Source organism: Pyxicephalus adspersus, chromosome 3 (assembly GCF_032062135.1).
Source record: "Pyxicephalus adspersus chromosome 3, UCB_Pads_2.0, whole genome shotgun sequence".
Classification (NCBI taxonomy): Eukaryota; Metazoa; Chordata; class Amphibia; order Anura; family Pyxicephalidae; genus Pyxicephalus; species Pyxicephalus adspersus.
In genome coordinates this window covers 67,468,056-67,489,640 of record NC_092860.1, presented here as the reverse complement: position 1 = coordinate 67,489,640, position 21,585 = coordinate 67,468,056, and the positions used below count along the sequence as shown (strand labels likewise).

The following is a 21,585-nucleotide window of genomic DNA, read 5'->3' as shown; positions in this document are numbered from 1 at the left end:
GACTTATTATTGTAAAGCAGTGGTTTTTCAATCATATGTGGAAGCTTGTATGGAGTAATTTTTTTTTACTGCTAACAACTGTTACACAAAAATCAAAGCTATTTTAACCCCCCCCCCCATAAATAACCCCCCCATTACAGTGGTGCCCAGTTGTGACTATCCCCATTTTCCCCTACACTGATGGTCCATGGTGAAGTGCCATTACTCCTCCTCCTCCTCCTGTCTGGTCTGTGGTGTCCCTGTTGCATTGGTTCATAATGAGCTTAGGGTTAACTGTCAGCTTATACTAAGTGTACCCTATAATAACTCTCCTTATTATAGTATGATTTTTACCTGAGGGAAGATTTGTGAGTGCAGTTGGCCCTACTAGGTGGCAATAGCAACAAAAAAGGAGGTTAATCTGTCTGAAATTTTCTCCTTGATTGGGGGGGAACAAGGTGGACAAAACCTTGAGATTATGCAATAATTGCATCCACATTTCTACCACAACTATCACTACCTTGTACATATTCAGCACTACACCAAAATTGTGTGGCAATCTTATGATTTTTGTCAAATTTTCAGTACATCCTGAGATTAAAGCATAGCATGATAGGTGATCAGTTTGGAGACCTGAACAAATTATACAAAAATAATAAATAACACAAAAGATACTGGTGATGTAATTTTTACTTATTGTAACATACTAACACACAGGTGCTGAAAACCACAATATCAGTATTCACTTGCAGATTTGACCCACAATATATTTACAACTCTGAAAATACAATATGAAGAAAAAAAAAACAAAGGATGCCTTTGCTAACTTTCCCTTTTGCTATGCAAGCTAAATGGCTGTCAAATTTATCCAGTGGCACCAAGTTTCTGACTTACTGACCTTAAAAAAAGTATGCAGCTCAGGAGTCCTGTCGTCATTCGGTTTTAACAGGTAGCATGCTTGTTACATTAAAGACTCAAAATATTTGTAGTAAAAATATTAGCCAAAAATAGCCTTTAGTTTTTGGCAGCCACTACATTTCTTTTACTACAAGTTTCCATCAAGTATACAAAATTAAATTTATCTGTGGCAGCAGCCTTATTTTTTGGCAATAAAGTTGCTTACTGGAAACAGATCATAAGGCATTTTACACATACTCTATAAAAAAATTTATTGAAAAGAACTGTGCATTAGGACCCAAGTGTAAATGGATAGAAGATGCAGTGCAATAAAAGGCATCTCCTCCTGCCATAGCTGGAAAGCAGAAGCACCTATAGATAAATAACCAGAATGTCACCCAGAGGGCAGAAGATGTAACAGAAATAGGTCTGTTGTACTGCAGATTCAAAGCATTGGTCCAGACTGGGCCCCATTTTCTCTCTGTACCTTCCAAAAAGTGAGACGTCATTGTATTTCTTCACAGTCGTACTTGAAATCTTGCAGTACTTCACTGATTGCTTCCACGGTTTTAATTATCCTAAGGGAACGGATGGGAGCTATAAATAATATACATCTGGCTTACATTACATACAATATAGAAGTTTAGGTAGTGTTTATGAAACACCCAGAATAACAGCCAAAGTGCTTGTTTAGAGCTGAGACGCTAGCAAAGTGTTGTTATAGTGATGTATATCAGTCACAATAATAAGGCAAATAACTATTATCACTATATGTCAGTTTAACTGTTTTCATGCAGGGTGCCACTTGTGAAAGCTTATTATTATTACAGCTTTCTATTAGGACATTGATGTCACAAAGAGCATTTCTGTCCAGCTATACAAATCATTTTTTTCAGTCACTAGATAACCATTTTTATGTAACAAAACTCATTGTGCCTCAGGCACTACAGAAATGTGTTTCCTGTTTTTTTGGCAATAACTATCTCCCAAATGTAGCCCTGTGTGGTCATCCAATCACAAAGACCTCTGGTTGAAACTACAAGCAGTGGTGCCATCACACACTGTGCAAGTATAGTACACCATTGTACTTATACTTAACCAGTATAAGTAAACCAGTCAAGAGCAATAATTTGTAATTTGCAGCCGATGATGGCATGAGTGCTTGTAGAGCGACTGGAGAGCAAAATCAGTCATATGCATAAAAAAAGGTTAAAGTATATAAAATAAAAGCATAGCAACTAACACACCAAAATAAATGTCATTGCATAAAGGTGCATGTTGAGCCCCAACACCCTTGTTCAGCATTGCTACATCATGTGTTACATCAACCCAATCATTTTGAATGCTCCCTAATTAAGTAAAATTGCTTTTACCACATTAGTGTAGGTGTGTTCTATAGATCAGAGGTCCCCAAACCCCAGGGAGCGTACGGTTGCAGGTCCATGGCCAGTGAGCTGGAGGCCACAGATGACAGGAGATGCGCAGGCAGCGGGAGGGCTGGCGGCCCTCCTCACACTGCTCTGCAGTTAGTGACAGTGTGCTGACAGGAGGCAGAACTCCTGAGAATTTTAGAGGAGTGTAAGTTATATTGATGTATGCAATATAGTACTAAGACATTTATTTAAATGTGATGAATTCAATTATTAATATTTATGTGCATACAACTTAGGGTATGATCATAGGGGATGTACATTCAAGTGCATTTATGTGCAATGAGGAATTTTTACACCTCTACCTCTTTACATTTTACTAACAAATGATATGCTGCAGCTTCTACATCAATCAAACCCATTGCAATTTTACAAAATAAGGAAATGTGATAACCTCAAAACCAGCATCTTTGGTGTGAGTTAATACAATAAGAGCTTCTAAAATAATAACCACAGATTTATTCGAAGTGACTTACCTTCAGGTTGGGCTGAGGGGTCTAGAAAGACATTAACACCATAAGCTCTGAGCCATTGATGTCCTAAAAGGACGGGCTTCTTACCGTGTTTCCCCGAAAATAAGACACCCCCCGAAAGTAAGCCCTAGCAGGATTTTTGGCTGTTTTCCAGCAAGCTCGAAATATAAGCCCTCCCCCAAAAGTAAGCCCTAGCTTAATACCGTAGAATATTTTCAGCACATACTGTACATAGTGGTGGGGGAGGAAGTAAAGGACATCACAGGCTGTCACACGAGTGCAGGACTGTCACAACATCACTACCCCGTACGTACGAGTATTCCAGGCTCACACAATCCATCACTTCTCCGGGGGCAGAGCTGATGATTGTAGAGAGAGATGTGAAGGGAGGGCACACTGAGCCTGTCACATCTCTCCTTCTCAAATGATCGTGGTGGGGGGAAGAGAAAGAAGAGGACGCTGAGGATGCCACACCTCTCCTCCAGTGCAGTGCAGAACTGATTGTGCTGGGGGGAGTGAAGGGAGAACAGCGTGGATAAGGCTGTCCCATCTCTCTTCCAGAGCACAGTGATGCAGGACTGATTGGTGAGGGAGGGGAAGGGTAGAAGAGGGAGGACACAGCACACAGCTTACTTACAGAGTTACCATGATGTCACAGAATGTGATAACGTTTGAAATAAATGTTAATTTTTTTGCGGTTTGTTGTTCTTCTCAAAATTTAAGCCCTACCTGAAAATAAGCCCTAGGGCATTTCTTGGAGAAAAAAATAATATAAGACAGTGTCTTATTTTCGGGGAAACACTGTAACAGAGGGACAAGTATGAGTTATATATGTAAATAAATTTAAAAAATAAAAAACATTTAATGTAGTTCAGGGAATCTATTTAATACGTCTAAGAAAAGCAATGTAATATTTTTTAAATACTTCAGTTCAATAGATGACATGAAACTAAGCAAATGGTATAGTATTGGCAAAAAGCCAGGTGGAAAGCTTTTGGGTTTTTTTTTAGGACACTGATATATACAAGATGGTTTATTGATCATAAACAAATGTGTTCCTTAAACCACATGCAAATTTGAAAGAGTTAGCAAGTAATTAAGGTTACTTACTTATGTTTTAACTGCTGTACCTCCTCTTTGTGGGACTCCTGACTGGGGTGGTCTTGCACATTCTGTTTGGCTAACTGCAACCTAGCTGTCTGATAAAACGAGATCAACCTTGTGAGTAGAGCATACCACTGAGATTTATTTATACTTTACACAAAAAAAGCAGAAAAAACAAACTGACACATTGGATTGTAATTTAAAAATTGGCTATATACTTTACCAATGATAATTTTTCTTTTTCCAGCTCCTGAATTTTTTCTAGGTGTTCTGCAAGATCTGACCGATCATACACCTCCTGAAATCGATCCTTCATCTGGATAATTTCTTTGCTGATGCCATTAAAAGCCTGGGTGATCTCATGCACCAGCATACGGTATTGGATAAAATCATAGTGCGGGCCAGATTTCATGTATGCTTGATGCCCCCTGGAACATCAAAAAAAGGTTTAGAGCTATTTCCAGGCTTCTTAATAATGTGCAGATTTACTTGCAGTTTACTTGCATACTTGAAGACAAAGGGAGGAGGCTGGGCAAAAAAGCAGTTTCATGGAGTTACTTGAGTTTTAGTGACTAAGAAAGGGGTCTGTAGAAGCCCTGAAATATTCCTTCCTTGACATATTTCACTTTGATATAGTGTTTACATCAAAGTTGGTAAAACACAGCAATCACCAGATTCCATAGCACAATATTTAGAAGCTCAGTGCTGTTCACATGGAAAAGTATACCAAGCCTTGTATTCTTTCCTATCCCCCAAATTGTGCTGGCACTGGATAAATAAATAATTTCACCACTTATTTAGGATGAAAAAATTTGAAGATACTCTATCACATTGAAAATTGCAGGTAAAGGCATACAGAAATCAAGTGTTTTTAAAAGCTTACATGAAGTTTTTTTCTTTCCATAAACAATGTTTTATTTACTTGAACATGCCTTTAAAACAAATTAGCAAATTTGACTTGTTCAGGTGCAGTAAATTTCCTAGCTCAGCCCATTCTCTCCTGCGATGTCATTGCCCTCTCCTTTTCTGGGAGTGTCTAATTAGCGTCATGGTTTTTAGATGTCTATACAAGGGAGGCTTTCATAGGTAACAAACACACCAAAAAAACATAAAACACATAATCATTTAGTAATGGTTACTAAAATTAAGAGTAGGGTGACAGGTTCCCATTAAACTTCCTCAAGTAACAACACTGCTTACAGCTGTTTTGCACAAACACACAAGAAGTGGGCCAGTATTTATCAAGTTGTTCCACCAAAAAAGAGGGTTAAATGCATAGCCAATTGACCTGCATTATACAATGTGTTAATTAAACAATGTGTTAGCCTTAAAAGTGCTATGACAAAGAGTTAATAAGGGCCTCCAACTAGCAGGCAAAACTTTTCAATTCTAGCGCAATGTTTTTGTTCATAGTTCAATTTTAAAATGAATTTATTAAAAACAAACATTAGCCCCTCCCACCCACTTTACCCCAACCGGCACTACTAAGATTTGTTTTTACCTTGTAAAGCAAGATAAACTCAAATAAAAATTGCCGACTTATTAAATATGACAAACATTAGATCTTTATATAAACAGTGCCTACAGATGAAGGTGATGTACTTGAATGAAAACACCAGGAATGTTTGCCTTTTTATTCATTTATTCAAAAGAAATATCAGTAGAAGTAAATAGTACATAGAAACAAGATATGTAAATGTTGTTTATTAACCACCTGAGCATTACACTGATTTCTAGATTTCTGTTCCAAAAGCGTCACAGGTTTTCATGAAATTTTTTTTTTAAATTGTAGACCTGTAACTTACAGAAATATGTCCGAATAGGGTTCTAGTAGATATCATGAATATAAAAGCTGGATTAGCACAGCGGGACCAGGTAAGTGGGGATTTTAGTGTAGGCGAAAAAATACGGGGTTATCCAAAAGAGCAAAAATATTTAGTGCGAGAAATTACGGGCTTAGCGGTTGGGGGGTTAAGAAACATCAGAAGATTTAAAAAAAAAAAAAGAAAATAAAAAAAAAAACTGAAAAAATACACCCACAGCCCTAGTTATTGTCACCTTTAGCAGTCATACCCATACCCATGTCATAACTTGTTGCCTTCCATGAACTACTTATTTTAAAACCCTAAACAGTTTGGGAATCACAGGCTTTGACTTGGCCAATTAATAACCCTTCAATTTTTCTTTTTTAGCTTTGCCTTGGAAAATCTCCTAGTATGCTTCAGTTCAGACCGGCAGTGAGCTGCAGCAATCTGCTGCGGGTTCAAACGTGGTCCCAATCTCTGTCATTCAAGTGAATTGGAGTTGTTGGGACCCTTTTTTCCACATGGCTGCCAAATCAGAACAATAAAAAAATACAGGAGATGTTCTAAAACGAAAAAGAAAAAAAAATACCACCACTAAGGACTCTGTATTTGAAACAAAATACTAATGGTTAATACTCTCAAAGTATTATAGACAATAAAATGCACAATTTCTACATTGACTTTATGAGTGTGTTTGTTAATCCTTAGTAACACAAATATGATTAACACATTGCATAAAACGTTGTATATTTCTTAAAGATAAAGGACACAGAGCTAGCAGATGTCTTTATATCAACAATCTGCAATATCCTGTCATCTGGGAAAGTTTAACTTTTTATTATATACTTTTTTTATTTCATTATTTTTTCAAATAGACCTTCCAGTTTTATAAAAATGTATTTAAATAAGCCAATGATATGAGGCAGAAGTGTTAAAATTGGAACAGACACGTTTTTTGTCTTTGAAAAACTAACTTGCAGATTGACCTCGAAAGATTAACCTTTAAAAACTAGTATACGTTCATAAAGAGCTGTTTAAATGAAAGGACAAAGTTGCAGATGCTTTTGGATAGATGTGTGAAATAATAATATTCAGGTTTTACTGCTAAAAGATGGAAAATCTGGAATGCATATTGTATTAGATACAGCTGATATAGATAACATACATATCTGGATACATAAGTTACATATCTGGCAGGGTTTCTAGCTTCACTTCTCGGAGTTCAAAGGTGTAAAGACTAGGTTCTATAACTCATGAAATATAATCGTTTATATTTACAGCAGAAGCAAAACAGCCCTGCTTCAAAATTGCCGCGTTACATTGCAAGCAAATTTGGCAACAAAGTTGAAAAGAACAGTTCCCCAAAAAGTGATAATATAGTTATGCGAGTATATTTATTGAACCTATTGGATTAATATAACTTTGAGGGACTCCACAGCTGAAATCTTTACACTAGAGCCCTCATACATGCTTTCTCATACAGAGGCCTTTATGCAACCGTAAATATTCTCTGACAAAAAGTATCCCCCTTTTTGCTTTGACGGGTGAAGTCGCCCACTGCCCAACATAAAATAAACAGTGCATTAAAGATAAACGTTTAAAGACATCAGGAACTGCAAGACTCGTCAGCAATGTCTCCAACAGACAGTTCTGGAATACTACAAAATTGACAAAAGAGGGTACAGGACTTAAGAAACATCAAGAGTTCTATAAACTACAGGTATGCGGTCTGTGGTCCAGAGAAAGAAAGCTTTAAAATCCAGGAGGCACAGATAAGCAAGAAATGGGGGCAGCAAAACATTTTGAGGATTGCAGGTTTACAACATATTCCAGCTGTTTACTACATACAGCAAAATCATAAAAGACAGGCACATTGCTAATGATATGTGACAGGGTTAGGAACATAGAAGGAAAAAACGCACAGTAGCAATATTGTGCCAAACTGTGAGCATGGCTTAAGTGGGCATGGTTAAACAAAACATGAGCCTATTTTCTGTATGCACTGCACAAATAAAGAGTAGCACTCTTGCCTTTGCAGCGCTAGGTTCCAGGTTCGAATCTCTGCCAGGACACTATCTGCATGGAGTTTGGGTTCCCCTCAAAATTGTCCTTAGACTACATTAATGACATATGACTATGGTAGGGGCATTAGATTGTGAGCTCCTTTGAGGGACAGTTTGTGACATGACTATAGACTTGGTACAGCGCTGCGTAATATGATGGCGCTATACAAATATTGTGTAATATAATAATAATAAGCTTTAAGCAAATAGTAAATATGTTAACTAATCTTTTGCACAATTTCTGTTCTAGGCTTGTGCCTAGCTTTCAGAAAAACTGCACAGGACCTGGCCTTTGTTTGCACAATTCTTAATGTACAATTCTGAATCTCCTCTTCTATGTTTTAACTTTTAAATACTGGTATGAATGTAAAAGTTTAAAGAATGAGTTAAGGAGCTAGTTTTAGCCAGATTAGTTAAAGTGAATGCAGCTCGGCAGTGGGTGCAAGGGAGACCTTCCCTTGTAGCGATGAATGAACTACTGTGTGCCTGTGAGGAATTACATCATCTCGGCGCGGGCAACCAAGATGACTGACGATAATTTCAAGGAAGAAGAAAAAGAAAATTGTGGTGCCCTACAATGGAACGAAGATAGGCAAGTTTAGTACCATTTTAGGTACTGAATGAGTTTCTAAAAAGTGGACTATTAACAATTAAAATAATAACACAGAATATTGAATCGGGGAACTTCCAATTGCCTTATGGGAATATGGGACTTTTTTTTAGCCTTTTACAGAGGTTTTGTATACACTGATTTCTATATATTTCTATTGGTTAAACATGTTTTTTTTTCAACCTATGTAACTAGGTAAATACACTATAAATTTCATATTTCTTCTAATTCAAGCAAAGAAAAAATTTTGGCACTCAACTGGAAATGCTGGCAGATATTAGAGCTAATAATGGTCATTGCAGGGATTAGCACAATGATTTTCATCCTAAAAATGTTTGTGCAGCACACAATTTGTCTTACATTCTTACCCACACATCCATCATTACTACGGTCCTTCACATTAAAACCACTCCCACTAACATTGACTTTTGGCACCAAACATACACACTAGCAGCACCATTAATCAGAGCATACAATTCAAATGCTGAAAAGCCACTAAGCACAGAACTTCTCCAATATTGTTCATGCTCACAAGAGGGAGGTGATATCTTGTTACCTGGAAGAGAAAAGTTCTGATATAGGACTTTCACAGATTACCCAGAGGATAAGGATTTGTAGTGTAGTAGATACTGCAGTTACTGTGGTTAATGTTATGAGCAATTCTGAATATACAAGCAAGGTTCTCAATACCATTCACATCTGTCCCCAATTCTACAGCTCATCCTTGCACCCTCAGGGCTAACCACCATTTTATAGCTTACTTTTCAAACTGTCACTCTCCTACTTTGACTCCTAAAAGAGCCAGACGTATTAATCGCAGCATACAACCGTGGGTTTTCCTGCCTCCTGCCTGCACACAATTCTGCCAGAACACCGGCATGCGGGTCGAAACGACAGGAAGCAGCAGTCTTGACTTTCTAGTTGCCAGGAAGGAGAGATGGTGCACTTGTCCAAAATGTTTGTCACTAGCAACACCACTCTTGGTTCCCACTTGCTTGCATTACTAACATTTCTTGGGGTTTATGATTACATTTATTCCAGTTTGCCCACCCAGGTTCTATATCCATGGACACCCTTCTACAAGCATCCCAAACAAGAACACCCCAATTGTTATACCAGTAGCAATAAGGGTTTATTGCTAACAGTATAGTGTACCCACCTTGCTTTAGCAGAATCACCTAGCCCAAACTATCTGCACCCGTGTCTGTTACATCTGAAAATGGACACAGTATGAATATGCTTCAAAGACGAAAAGGAAATGTAGCAGACAATTAGGTTGTGCTTCAATCCTATCATCTTAATTCAGAAAACGGGATGAATGGAGGCTTGTAAATACCCAAACACAAATTACACATACATACTAAAGCTTGCAGTCTATGTGTGTTCTTTTGCTTTAGGTACATTAGAAAGTACAGGCTTGCAGTTAGAAAATGAAATTAAAATCAGGAGCTTTTCAGTTCTGTTATTCTTTCCAAAAGTGGACAAAAAAGAAGTTTAAATAGACATAAGAAAAAGTAAAGAATTATGTTAGATTGTTGATGAACACCAGATGAGGAGAACACTGAAAAAAATGAAACAACGTGTATTTGATTTCAAAGAAAGTTGCATGTAAATGTATCCAAGTTATAATCAAATTGTATACACTACTCCAGACACACTCATGTCAGCAGAAGTGCAATGCTAATGATCTCTGCATGACTAAATTTCAATAGGTGACATTTCCTTGCCGATAACAACGGGAAAAGTTGGCACAAACACTTCAGACATTAAACAGATATAAGGGGCAAAAATCACAAAATACTGCTTTTTTTTTGTATTCTTCTCATGTTTGCAATTAGGAAACTCAATAAGGTTTCTCCTAAATGTGAAAGTGCTTTAGACACAAATAATAGACATCTATCTACTTTTAAGGTACTTTGTATTTATGGACTTTTAAATGTAAAGTAAACCAAACTGAAAGCAGTGGCCATTGAAAAAACATTTCAATCTGTTAGATATGCAAAAATCTAGTGGGAGATTTAGCCAACAAAAACACCAACTTTTATATATACTAATCTTTTAATATAGCAATAGGGAATGTATAAAACACAAAAGCACAAGCATTTAATCAGCAATGCATTATTGTTATAAATTATTCTTCAAAATCTGAATGGATGATTTGAGCCACTGAAAAAGTTTTCTTTATTTATCGCATTGTTAAATAAGAATGTATTTTCAATAACTATGGTAAAACAAAAAAAAACATTCTAACATGCTGCAATAGGAGTCGGTTAACGTGGTTCATAGTTAAAAGCCCAGTTGAAGTAATTTTAAATGCATTGCTGCAGGCGAGAACAAGCAGTTTAAACGATTGTGTTAGATCATGAACGACCTGCACAACATATAATTAGATCAGGCTTTGCTAATAGCTCTTATAGTGAAGGCCAGGAAAAAAAATATTCAGTATATGTACATACATGCACATTCCAATATTTTATGCTTTTAAAGTTACTTGAATTCTCAGAGGGAGATAGCTCCTGAGAGACATAGTTCTGGGGCTGTGCCTGTGCCCATTGACCTTTTAAAAATAAGGGGATATTAGTGTTGGGGTCAGCAAAGTGCCGTATGCATTGCTGGCCAACAGAAAAAATGTCACCCTTACAGATGGAAAAAAAAGATCGCCCCTAGCAGTCTCTGGCGGAACCCTGGTTAAAAACCAATTCTTTAGGGGATGGCCCTGTAAAAATTTACAAGCCAGTTGAAGATCATAGAAGGAGTAATAAAATAATTTTCTTGCCGGGAACATAGACAAATGTTTTGTTAAGACATTAGGTGGGATGGAGGTTTGGGGGGTAAATTAGGGTTATTGCTAAAAAGAGCCAAGTAAAAAGTCACTTACCTTCCCTTTACCTCAGCATCCCCTTTCCTCTGCACTGCTATGTTAGGCAACCAAGTGTAAAGTGAAAAACCCAACTCTTCCAGGCATGGGTGAGTATATGATCACTCACATACAACATCACAGGTAAATTGAAACAGGCAGATTTGATTAGAGGGTTTTTTTTCCTGACTCCAAAGGCCACAGTTCTTATTGTATGAGCACCTAAAATACAGCAGAGCTGTTTTGTTTGTTGACAATAAGTTGTAAATGTTTCTACTAGTGCACAGCAACTTTGGTAGGAACACTAAAGGAAGTAACGTTTTATTGTAAAACTAATTATTTTGTAGTTGTTTGTTAAACTGAAGCATAATTCAGTCAGCTTTAGCAATTAATCAATGCATTTATAAACTATTTAAATACTTACTCATCAAAAAGATGGTATGTCTCTACACGTTCAGCTTGTAATTCATAAAACCTTTTCAGGAGGAGTTTAAAATCTTTGTCGGTCTAAAAGAAAAAGTGAGATAATAAGGTAATCTGAATAGTGTCAATATGTACCGTTTGCTGCACATGCTCAGCATACATGGTAAAAATTTGTATTTCTAGAGACCGGCAGGAAATAGTCTGCTTGAAGCGGAACTAAAAAAACAAAAAAAAACTCACCTTTACCTTGGAAGATCCGTCGATCACATCTGAGGTTTTCTGGATATGGTCCTACTTCATCCTGTTATTCTTCTTCATCATGGCGTGGATGTGTGAGATCAGCATTTTCATCAGAAGAAGAAGCCTCCTGGGATCCATGACATATGCCAGGATGCTCTACACTCCCAGTCTGTCTTGATCACCATGGTGGAGGGGCTTTACCTGTTTTTACCTTACAAAAAAGGTAAAAAGTTTAGGTCCGCTTTGCTTTTGATTATGGATAAAATCAGACAGCCTGTAGGATCACTTGGAAAATTGGTAGGGAACCAATCCCAAATGCATAAATACCATAAAACAATGCATCAATAGACTAAATAGTAGTCTATTCAAGTTGGGGAATTTTTTTTTTCGGTTAAGAAAGTACATGGAAAGAATGTTATTATACCAGTTTTATTCTATCATGCATACATTGATGAACAAATCAAGTATGCAAAAGGATAAAGGATAAAAAATCCTGTAAGTTGTATGACATATATAAGGAGGTGGTTGTAAATAAAAACAAAAAGGGTCATTCCTGAAAGGCTGGGAAGGGTCAAACCAGCACCTGGAATGAACAAACTTCTGCCCAGAGACCTAAAGAAAAACAGGTTACAACACTGGTGATGAAGCATGGCAAGGACATTTTAGTTCTTAATTTAATGTTAGTCCTAATAACACTTTATTATACAGTATGTCTTGAGCCACAATTGACTATCTTAAAAAAATGTGGCTGTCAAGTTCTAAAAAACAAAGAAAAAGTTTTCAAGAATCTACACTGTTGATCTGTAATTTGCATGGTTTCTTGCTTTATTAAGATATGTAATGCTTGTGTTCACTATTTAAAAAGTACAGCTTATTTATGTGGCTCAGTTAAGGGCATGGGAAGGTAAAGCAATAGGGCCAAAAAACTTTTATCATCTGTAGGACTCTCTTCGGTTTTTAACCATGGTGTAGAAGTACACAGCTAAAAGTGGAAAAACTAATCAAGTTCACATGATTGGACGTAAATGTAATGTTATGTCTTTGCGTGACATTTTGTTGGTTGGACTTGCTCTGTTCTAATAATTTGTAAGGAATTCATGACACTTGCACTGGTGAAAAAAATGTTTTGTCTAAAACAACAAAGCAACCTAAAAAAAAAAACATGCATAATAATTTGGAACAGTTTTATGTTCTACTGTGTAAGTGAATCATCACTGTCTGTGTTGTGTTTACTGGTACACTCGGCGCATTTTCTCTAGATGACTTTATGTACGGTAAAACTAACCCTCATTTAGATTTAGGATCACAGTTTGGAGAAGATGAATCACACAATAAGGATTGGTGTCCCAGCTATACTAGCATTCTGTAAAAAAAACCTGCATCACCATCTACTGGTGTTATACAGATATAATCCTTTTACAAGGATCATTTTTTTTAACTAAATTATAGATCCTTACATATATTATATTTTCAATGACTAAGATTGTCACGTAGTGCTGTAACCATAATATGGTAGTTGGTCACTGGATGAGGTCACTGGCTAAGAAGGGGGAACCAGGAAAGGCAAAGTAGGCAGAGTAAACTTCATCTTATACACAGGTAACACATTAAACTTCCTAAATAACTTGTTATTCCATTTAACCAGAACCCAATACAATTTGGTTACTAACCTACCTAGCCTGCTGACTGAAGAGTTGAGACGGGAGTGTAATCACACTGGAGAAGTTATTTTGCCTTTTTCTGTGTTCAGTTACCTGCAATATTAGACTAGAGACACTTTCCTATAAAGTAGAAGTCTCACAGTGATGATATTTCCTTTTCCAGTCAGAGCTAAAACTTATATTTTTATAGCTAAAATAATTTTATTTTAGATGTAGAAAAAGTTGTTTATCTAGGGTGTGGGTTGAACCATCATGGATAGGGGTGAAAACGGGAGTGAGGTGGAGGAAAGTTTTTAAGGTGGGAGTGAGGTACAGGCAGTGTGGTTAAAAGTAGAGGGTGTGAGTGCGTTTTGGGAGTGGGTAACTGTGGGATAGTGGGGCAGGTGCAGGGCATAGAAGAGAGGATGGGAAAGGGGTGAGGCATGGTGGTGTAAGCAGAATGAACAGTAGTTATGTAAGTGCATTCTGGAGGGGATGAGAGGGCAAGCACAGGTATACGGGCATAAAGGGGTAAGAATGGGGTTTAGGTACTAGTGAGAACAGTGGATGAGGTCACTGTTGGCTAATGGTGGCTAAGCATGGTGCAAAGCGGCTAAGCATGTTGCAAATGATAAGGCCACTACAACATTCCTCCTAGAAAATAGACTTACCCGAATAAAAATAGGCTCTTACAAATGAAGTTGAAAAAACTTTTGGTCTACAACATGATGACCTGAACATTTTCGCTTTATTATTGCTGACGGAATTATTAGATTAAGCATTTTTGCTTTTAAAAATTTGAATTCTGAAATTTCCTTCTGTCTCCCATGACATCATTACTATGAAACACTACAGCCATCATGCTGGGGATCATGGAAGATGCAGTGTTGACAGCAGGTGCATTTGGATTGTGGTTAGTGTAGTGGTAACAGTGTGTAGAGGTTCTACAGAAGGGGAGCTGGGTCAAAGACAGTTAAGCTTGGGCATGAGTGACTATGCACACTGGTAGTGGGAGAGGGGGGCAAGTGGAGTTGCAGACATGGTGATGAAAGTAAGGGAGAGGGGAATGTAATACTGGATGAATGGTGAAGAGGTCGCCTGCCCTATTGTTATACAAAAGTAGAAAGGTGGGTGTGCTAGAAAAGTAGTGGAGAACAAAGTGAGCTTCCAGGGTTGTGAGAGTGTGGAAGGTTCACTTACAATGCCACTGTCAGAACTCCCATGCTTGCTTCTCTACTTCATTACAGCAGCATTGGAGGGGGGTGCTAGCAGAGCATTGATAGGAATGGTACCTACGTCTCCCTCTCTCCAATTAATTACTTATCCAGCCCTAAACAACTCCCCCAGTCAGTATCACTATTCACTACAGCAGCAGCTTGAAATGGGGTTTATACTGCTGCAAGCTCTTAGAACAAGAAAAATCCAAAATGCAAAAACACACTTAAGGCAGGTTCAGACCTACGTGGAGAACAAGCATTCCTACACAGGTACTACGTTACCAGCTGCTTGGTCACCACACTATTGGTTCTTAAAGAATTACAGTTTGCAGATTTGACAGCAGGTGACATTGAGTGGGCCTATACTGTGAGCGGTACTATACAGTGGGTGGTACTATACTGTGAATGGCACTATACTGTAGGCGGTACTATACAGTGAGCGGGCCTATACTGTAGAAGGTACTATGCAGTGAGCGGCACTATACTGTAGAAGGTACTATACTGCTCACTGCCCCCCTCATTCCTTTTCTATAGAGAAGCAGAAGGTAGACACTACATGTAGCATCCTCCAGTCTGGACAGCGAAATTATTTCGCAGAACCAAACTTGCTAGTGAGCATTTTATTTGAATAATTTTTACTTGCACAAATAGTTGTGCTGTACAAGGGAATACAACAGGCTGGTGTGTAGGCCAAAGCAGGGACTATGCTTGCAATGTGACGCGCCGTTCCATTGCCATTTGCCTTCCCCTGATTTCTAGCAATCAATAGGATCAGGTTATCCTAGTAGAAGTCATTCCTGTACCTGGCTTTCAAATACCACCAGAGGCAGATAGGTTACAATTTACCTCCACACTAAGAGGGACTCCTCTGCCTGTGTCCCTCACTAAGGAGATTTCACTTCCGGTTCCACAGATACAACAGGAAGTAGATATAAGAAAATCCCATCTGAAGCATTTGTCACAACTAAAAGATTTCCCATCAAGTCTTTACTAAAGCTCACTGGCATATTATAGGAAGGCGGGCAGCAATAACAAGAAAATACAAATCAGAACTTTTAACATATAATCACAAAACTATAATGTTGACTAAAAGGAAATAGAAGCATCACACATGGAACGCTATGGTGAGTATACCAAACAAAAACTAAACACACCCATTGAGTTCTTTAGTGAGTTTCATGTTACAGCTACAAAGCCATACTATTTATATGTATAGGCTGAGCTGCACAGAATTCTGTGCCCGGTGAACACAGCTTGTTTGCTTTCCTTATCGTACGTTCTCTGTACAACACTCACCATTGTCAGCGATACATCTGAAGCCTGCACTGACACCGCACAACACAGCAATACAAACTCGTCTATACGCTGATCTGCTACAATTGCGCCACCTAGTGTCTTGGATGACTGCTAACAACCAAAGAGAGACCTAATGAAATAAGCCTATTTACATTTTAGTGTAAATGTTTCATTGATGGATTAAAAGCAATTGACCATATTTAAATATTTACAGTATAAATAATAAAATCATAAGTACGCCATGTTTGTGTAATTACTGTAAATATCTGATGGAGCAAACAAAACTAATTTAGGTTTTCTCTATTTAGAAAACAGAGAATCTGACTTTTCCTCCAACATTCGCTGGTGGGAATCTTCCAGGTACATGTGTGACAAAGTAAGTAATTGATTCCCACCAGGGAATGTTGGAGGAAATGTCTGATTCCCCGTTTTATAAATAGAGCACAAGTGTGTCATGCACTACTCCAGTTGCAAAATTTTGCAGCTTGGGGAATTTCAAGCAGGTATATTTGGTAAGGTCCCCCAAGGACTAGTAGCAGGATCCTCAGTAGGGGTGACACGCAGATGCCAGTAACAGACCCCCAGGCAATGACAGGACCCCCATTGCATTGACACGGGATACTAGTGACAGGTCTGCCAGGGACAGTGAAGGTTCTAGTGAAGACATTGAACATACATTGTACTGCCAACATAAGTGAGTGAATTTTGTTAATTTGGCCTGCTCAACAATTTACAGCTATAGGTAGGTGAGTTCTTTTTTTCTGGATGGATTTCCACTGCACTTTTGTCTGATGCTCACCAAGGCAGCTTTGAGTGGAAAACCACCAAGCAAGACCCTTTGGGCCTGATCTAATAAAGCTCTCCAAGGCTGGAGAGTGAGTCAGAACTCTAGGGTTCCTCTAGAGCAGGGGTGCCCGACAGGTGGATCGCAAAGGCAACGCGAGTAGATCGCTGAGCCCTGCCTTTCAAAATGAACTCTGTCGCACACAGGAGTTATTAAATCCAAGTTTTATTGTTGGTAGGTCATTTTGACTTGGTCATTTTAAAAATAGCTTGCAAGCCAAAAAAGTGTGTGCACCCCTGCTCTAGAGGCTGCTAGGGGTCCCTTGAGCAATGAGCATTGTGTGCCTCTCAGGTTAGTTTAGGCAACACCAATGATCTTTTTGGATATATTGTTCCCAGTAGTCAGCATTTTTTCTACTGACCACCAAGCCAATGTATTGTGAGCTGTGGATTTAGTAATTACAGAAGAAGTTTCCTGAAGACCTGAAAAGTATTTTAAGGGTTTCCCCATGTAAAATGTGTAATACTGGAGTGGGCATGCACGGCGCTCGGTAATGGCAGCTGCCTGAACGAGCTTTGCTCCACCCGAGAGACAGCTGCCCGATATCACCGCGAGCACCGAGCATATCAGCACCCGCGCACCACCACAGAATCCTGTGATCACCTGGAGGCGATGGGTCTCCGTTCTCAGCAACACAAGAAGCGTGCTGCTAGACAGGAGAGAGCAGCACAGGGGATAGTGTGGTTTCAGGACCCCAGCACAGTGAGTCAGAAACATCTTTTCAGGGCTCTCCTGTCATTCCTCCCTCTCCAGTGCAGGAACATAGTAAAATTCTCCTGGGCCCCCCTTGATAGAATTTAAACAATGTTACAAAGGGCCTTAGATGCACAGTTAAAAGAGCTGGTGGATCACAGTTCTGATTGGTTTTAAACGGTCACTGCCCTTTACTTGTGACCAAGAAATTAAGGACCCAGGTCAGTATTTTATATTGGTGGGACAATTATGTGGTACAAGGTACGAGGTAACTGTTGTCTCTGTTATGCACCTAACACTAAGTAGCTTACTTTTTTCTGCAAGTTACTGTCAGAAGTACAATTATACCAAAAGAGCTCTCTGTTACTGTGTGGTAACTCAACCCTAATAATTCACCCCACCTTAGATAGAACTAGATTGTAAGCTCTTCGGGGCAGGGTCCTCTCCTCCTGTATCACTGTCTGTATTAGTCTGTCATTTGCAATCCCTATTTAATGTACAGCGCATGAACGGTGCTGTATGTACAGCACCGTTCATGCATCGTGCACTCCCTTGTCGTTGGAAAGGATCGTGAAAGATCCTTTCCAACAACAAAAATTGGAAGTGTGTACACAGCTTAAGCCAATGTCTGCTTCGCAACTGTGAATATAAATGATATGAGTCTAAACTTTTGGAAATTCCCAGGTGGTGCAGCTTTAAAAGAGCCTCAAACAGGTCCTTACAGATACCTCTGCCCAAAAGGATATATATAAAATGGTAAACACCTGTCTAAATCTCTTCATTTAAGGGCATTGCCACCAAATGTGGTATAAAGTGCCTGTTGGCCCACAGCCACGAAAACAGCTTCTGGTTCAGTCGGCGATATGCCGCAAATCTGGTAGGGACCATATACAATCAGAGTAAAAGCTTATAATAAGCTTCGTAGAACGGTACATTAGGGGTACCATGGGCCGCAGTATCCCACATTTGTTGCCACTGTTCCTTGTCATATCTGTCTCCCATCGGGAGATAAATACGGTAATGGGTGCGAGTAATTTGCCATGAGCAAAGAACAGTAAATCGAGGAAAGAATGCCTTTGCCTACAGGGTCTCTATCACAAATTCGCTCATATTTAGTGGTGCTCGTAGGGGTTTTGGCATATTTCAGGGTACACTGCACGTAGTGTTTCAATTGTAAGTATTGAAAAAATTCAGAGGATTTAGCTTCATGCTTTTCTCTAATAGAGTCAAAGGATTCCATTAAACATCACCAGATCTTTGATTTCACCTAAACCTTGCACGACACACCAAGCAAAACGCTTGGGATTGTCATACCCGGGTGGAAAAGCCGGGTTATGTGTAAAAGTTGCTAGCGGCGTGTGGGGGGACATCAAATTACCCAAATACTTAGCAGAGTCCCACACCAAAAGGGAGTGTTCATTAATAGGGTCCTTCAAATTTTTAGAGCAAGCGTGAATGAGTCCAAAGTAATGTACCAATTGCCATAGGTGCTATCAAAGACGCCTCTATAGATACCCACAAAGCCGCATGCTTGATAAGCTGTCAAAAGGGCTAATTGGGCTGCTTTGTAGTAGCTGTAAATATTGGGGACTGCCAATCCCCCATGTGTTTTCAGTTAGTACAAAATCCTCTTAGCCACTCTGGGTCTGCTTTTTCCCCATATACATTTAAGAAATACTTGCTGCAGGGCTCTGAGCAAAGAGTGAGGGACATTAAAGGAAGGCAACCGGAATAAGTATAGTAGTTTCGGCAGTGCTGTCATTTTGAGAGCAGCTATTCCCCTGAACCAAGAGATTTGGTACTTTTTAAAAGTCTCCAACATTGAGGTTACTGATTGAAGTACATTAGCCTAGTTTGCTGCAAACATTTCCCCATATGTTGCCATCAGCTGGATTCCCAGGTATGAAAGGGTACAATCTTTCTATTGGTAGGGGAACATAGTTTGAAACAGGGTCTTAAGGCGGGCAGGAAGGGATATATTTAGGGCTTTATACTTGTCATGGTTTGCCTGATGTGGTGCCAACAGGTTGCCAGTTACTTGTAATATGGAGCCAAGCAACCATCAGGCCCTGGGCGTTTGTGTGGTTTCAAGTTCCGTATGGCACGTTGTACAATGTTGTACATGTTGCCTGCAATGTCTCTGGCACAGGGGGGAGAGGTATGGATGCCAAATATGATTTCAAACAGCCAGTAGTACCTGCTTCCTGGGCTGTAAAAAAGGAGCAAAGGCGCTTCTGTAACTCTTCTAAAATTTTCGAAGGGTGGCTAGTTGGACCATAGCTGGGAATGTTAAGCCTAAAAGGTTTATATAGTTTGGCATGTAAGTGCAACCTTTTAGCCAATAAGGTGTTACCCCTGGAATAAAATTTGTTACTAACCCATCGGAACTGCTTCTCAGCTTGGTTATTAAGGCATAACTCGGTATGTGTTTCCTCTATTTGTCTCTTAGGGGCCATCGAAGGGGAGAGCTTAGCCCGGTCAACCAGGGACCTATACTTCGCCTCCAATTCAGCAACCTTTGCCATCCTTTGTCTCTTTTTACGTGAGGCTATTTGTATAAATTTGCCTCTAATGACCGCCTTATGAGCGTTTCGAAGCATTGCAGCCCCAATCTCAGTGGTGTCATTGCAGGAAAAATAGTCACATAAATGTTGTTGCACAAGGGCAACCACATCTGGGTACCCTAATAGAGAGTCATTCAATGACCACCCGTTAATTCTTGGTTTGTCATACAAGGATGAAAGGGATAGGACCATTGCATCATGATCGGACCAAGAAATCGGTTCGATTTTACAGTCCAGAACCTGTGGGAGCAGGACGGATGAAATAAACATATGGTCAATCCTAGTCCAGATATTATGCAGGTGCGAGAAATGTGTGTAGTCCTGTTGCAAAGGGTGCAACTCCCTCCAGCTGTCCACGAGATTATGGCGCTGCAGCAATTTGGTGAAAGGACTAGTGACCAGACAATGTGGTAAAAAAATTTGCTGGGGACCGAACCAGGCTTTATTATTATTATTATTATTAAACAGGATTTATATAGCGCCAACATATTACGCAGCGCTGTACATTAAATAGGGATTGCAAATGACAGACTAATCTGTACACACGGCAGATTTTCGCCCGATAATTGGCCGATGCCGATTATCGGGCGATAAAAATCTGACGTGTGTACGTAGCTTAAGTCATGGTGGTCTGGCATGCCTTGTGTGGCACAGGTGAGGAAGGAAAGTAATGTGAAATCTGGTCAATGAAAATATGGTAGCCAGACTCCAGAACCATTTGCACAATTTCAGAAGGATTTGGGATCCATGGATTGAGAACTATCTGCCAGTAGATTTTGATGTCTCTGTCCTTACTATTTGAACGTTGGATGCATTTCCTCTTTGCCAGTGGACACGTGAGAATTAGCGCCCTGATGTATGGAATTCAGTCTCTCCCCTCCCCCCTTATTTGTATGTCTCGTCAGGTTGCTAAAGTTGAGCGCTAAGTGTTTTTCACTGGGGCAATATTAGATGTTTTTAGAAGGATTGCCTATTATGGGTTCCATGAGGGTACCTGTTTGTTCAAACATGTTTTACATCTAATATGATGAGCCTACAGACATTACGTGAGTACCACCACTCAATGCTGGGGTTCTTTTGTATTTGTTGATGTTTTGTTATGTACGTGTATTGTTAATTGTTTTGTTGTTGTTTTTTTTGTATGTGTCATGTCTACTGTTCTTATTTTCTTAAAATATAATAAAAATCTAATGAAAGAAAAAAAAAATTAGTAACACTGCTTCAGGGTGATTTGCAGGGAATCTGTGGGAGAAATAAAGTTTTTTTTCTCTATTTGAATTTGCAGGAAATAGACAACACCACTGCATTCAATGTGCACAACAGATCAGCCTGTAAATGTACAATGTGGCCATACTGTATAATCCAGACTGAAATATATAAATGCAAATGTAATAATAAATCAGATTTTTAAAATATAAAGCAAGTGAGCTCTGCCAAGTAAGAACAAGAA

The 21,585-nt window shown here is 39.0% G+C and overlaps 1 protein-coding gene across 1 annotated transcript; it reads right to left on the bottom strand.

Annotated features, from left to right (window-relative positions):
• Positions 1-651: 651 nt before the first annotated feature.
• On the bottom strand, positions 652-16,112 carry REX1BD (required for excision 1-B domain containing). Its single transcript, XM_072405044.1, has 5 exons — positions 16,035-16,112; positions 11,643-11,725; positions 4,107-4,311; positions 3,890-3,978; positions 652-1,454 (listed from the first exon to the last, which is right to left on the bottom strand). The coding sequence occupies exons 1-5, from the start codon at positions 16,035-16,037 to the stop codon at positions 1,382-1,384; spliced, it is 453 nt and encodes a 150-aa protein (XP_072261145.1). The 5' UTR covers positions 16,038-16,112; the 3' UTR covers positions 652-1,381.
• Positions 16,113-21,585: the final 5,473 nt, after the last annotated feature.

Excerpts from the sequence above, each read along its gene's own strand:
- REX1BD (XM_072405044.1), bottom strand. Across the intron at positions 4,312-11,642 it reads ACATACCATCTTTTTGATGA|GGGGCATCAAGCATACATGA; the intron begins GTAAGTATTTAA and ends TTGATGTTCCAG. Across the intron at positions 1,455-3,889 it reads GTACAGCAGTTAAAACATAA|GATAATTAAAACCGTGGAAG; the intron begins GTAAGTAACCTT and ends CCGTTCCCTTAG.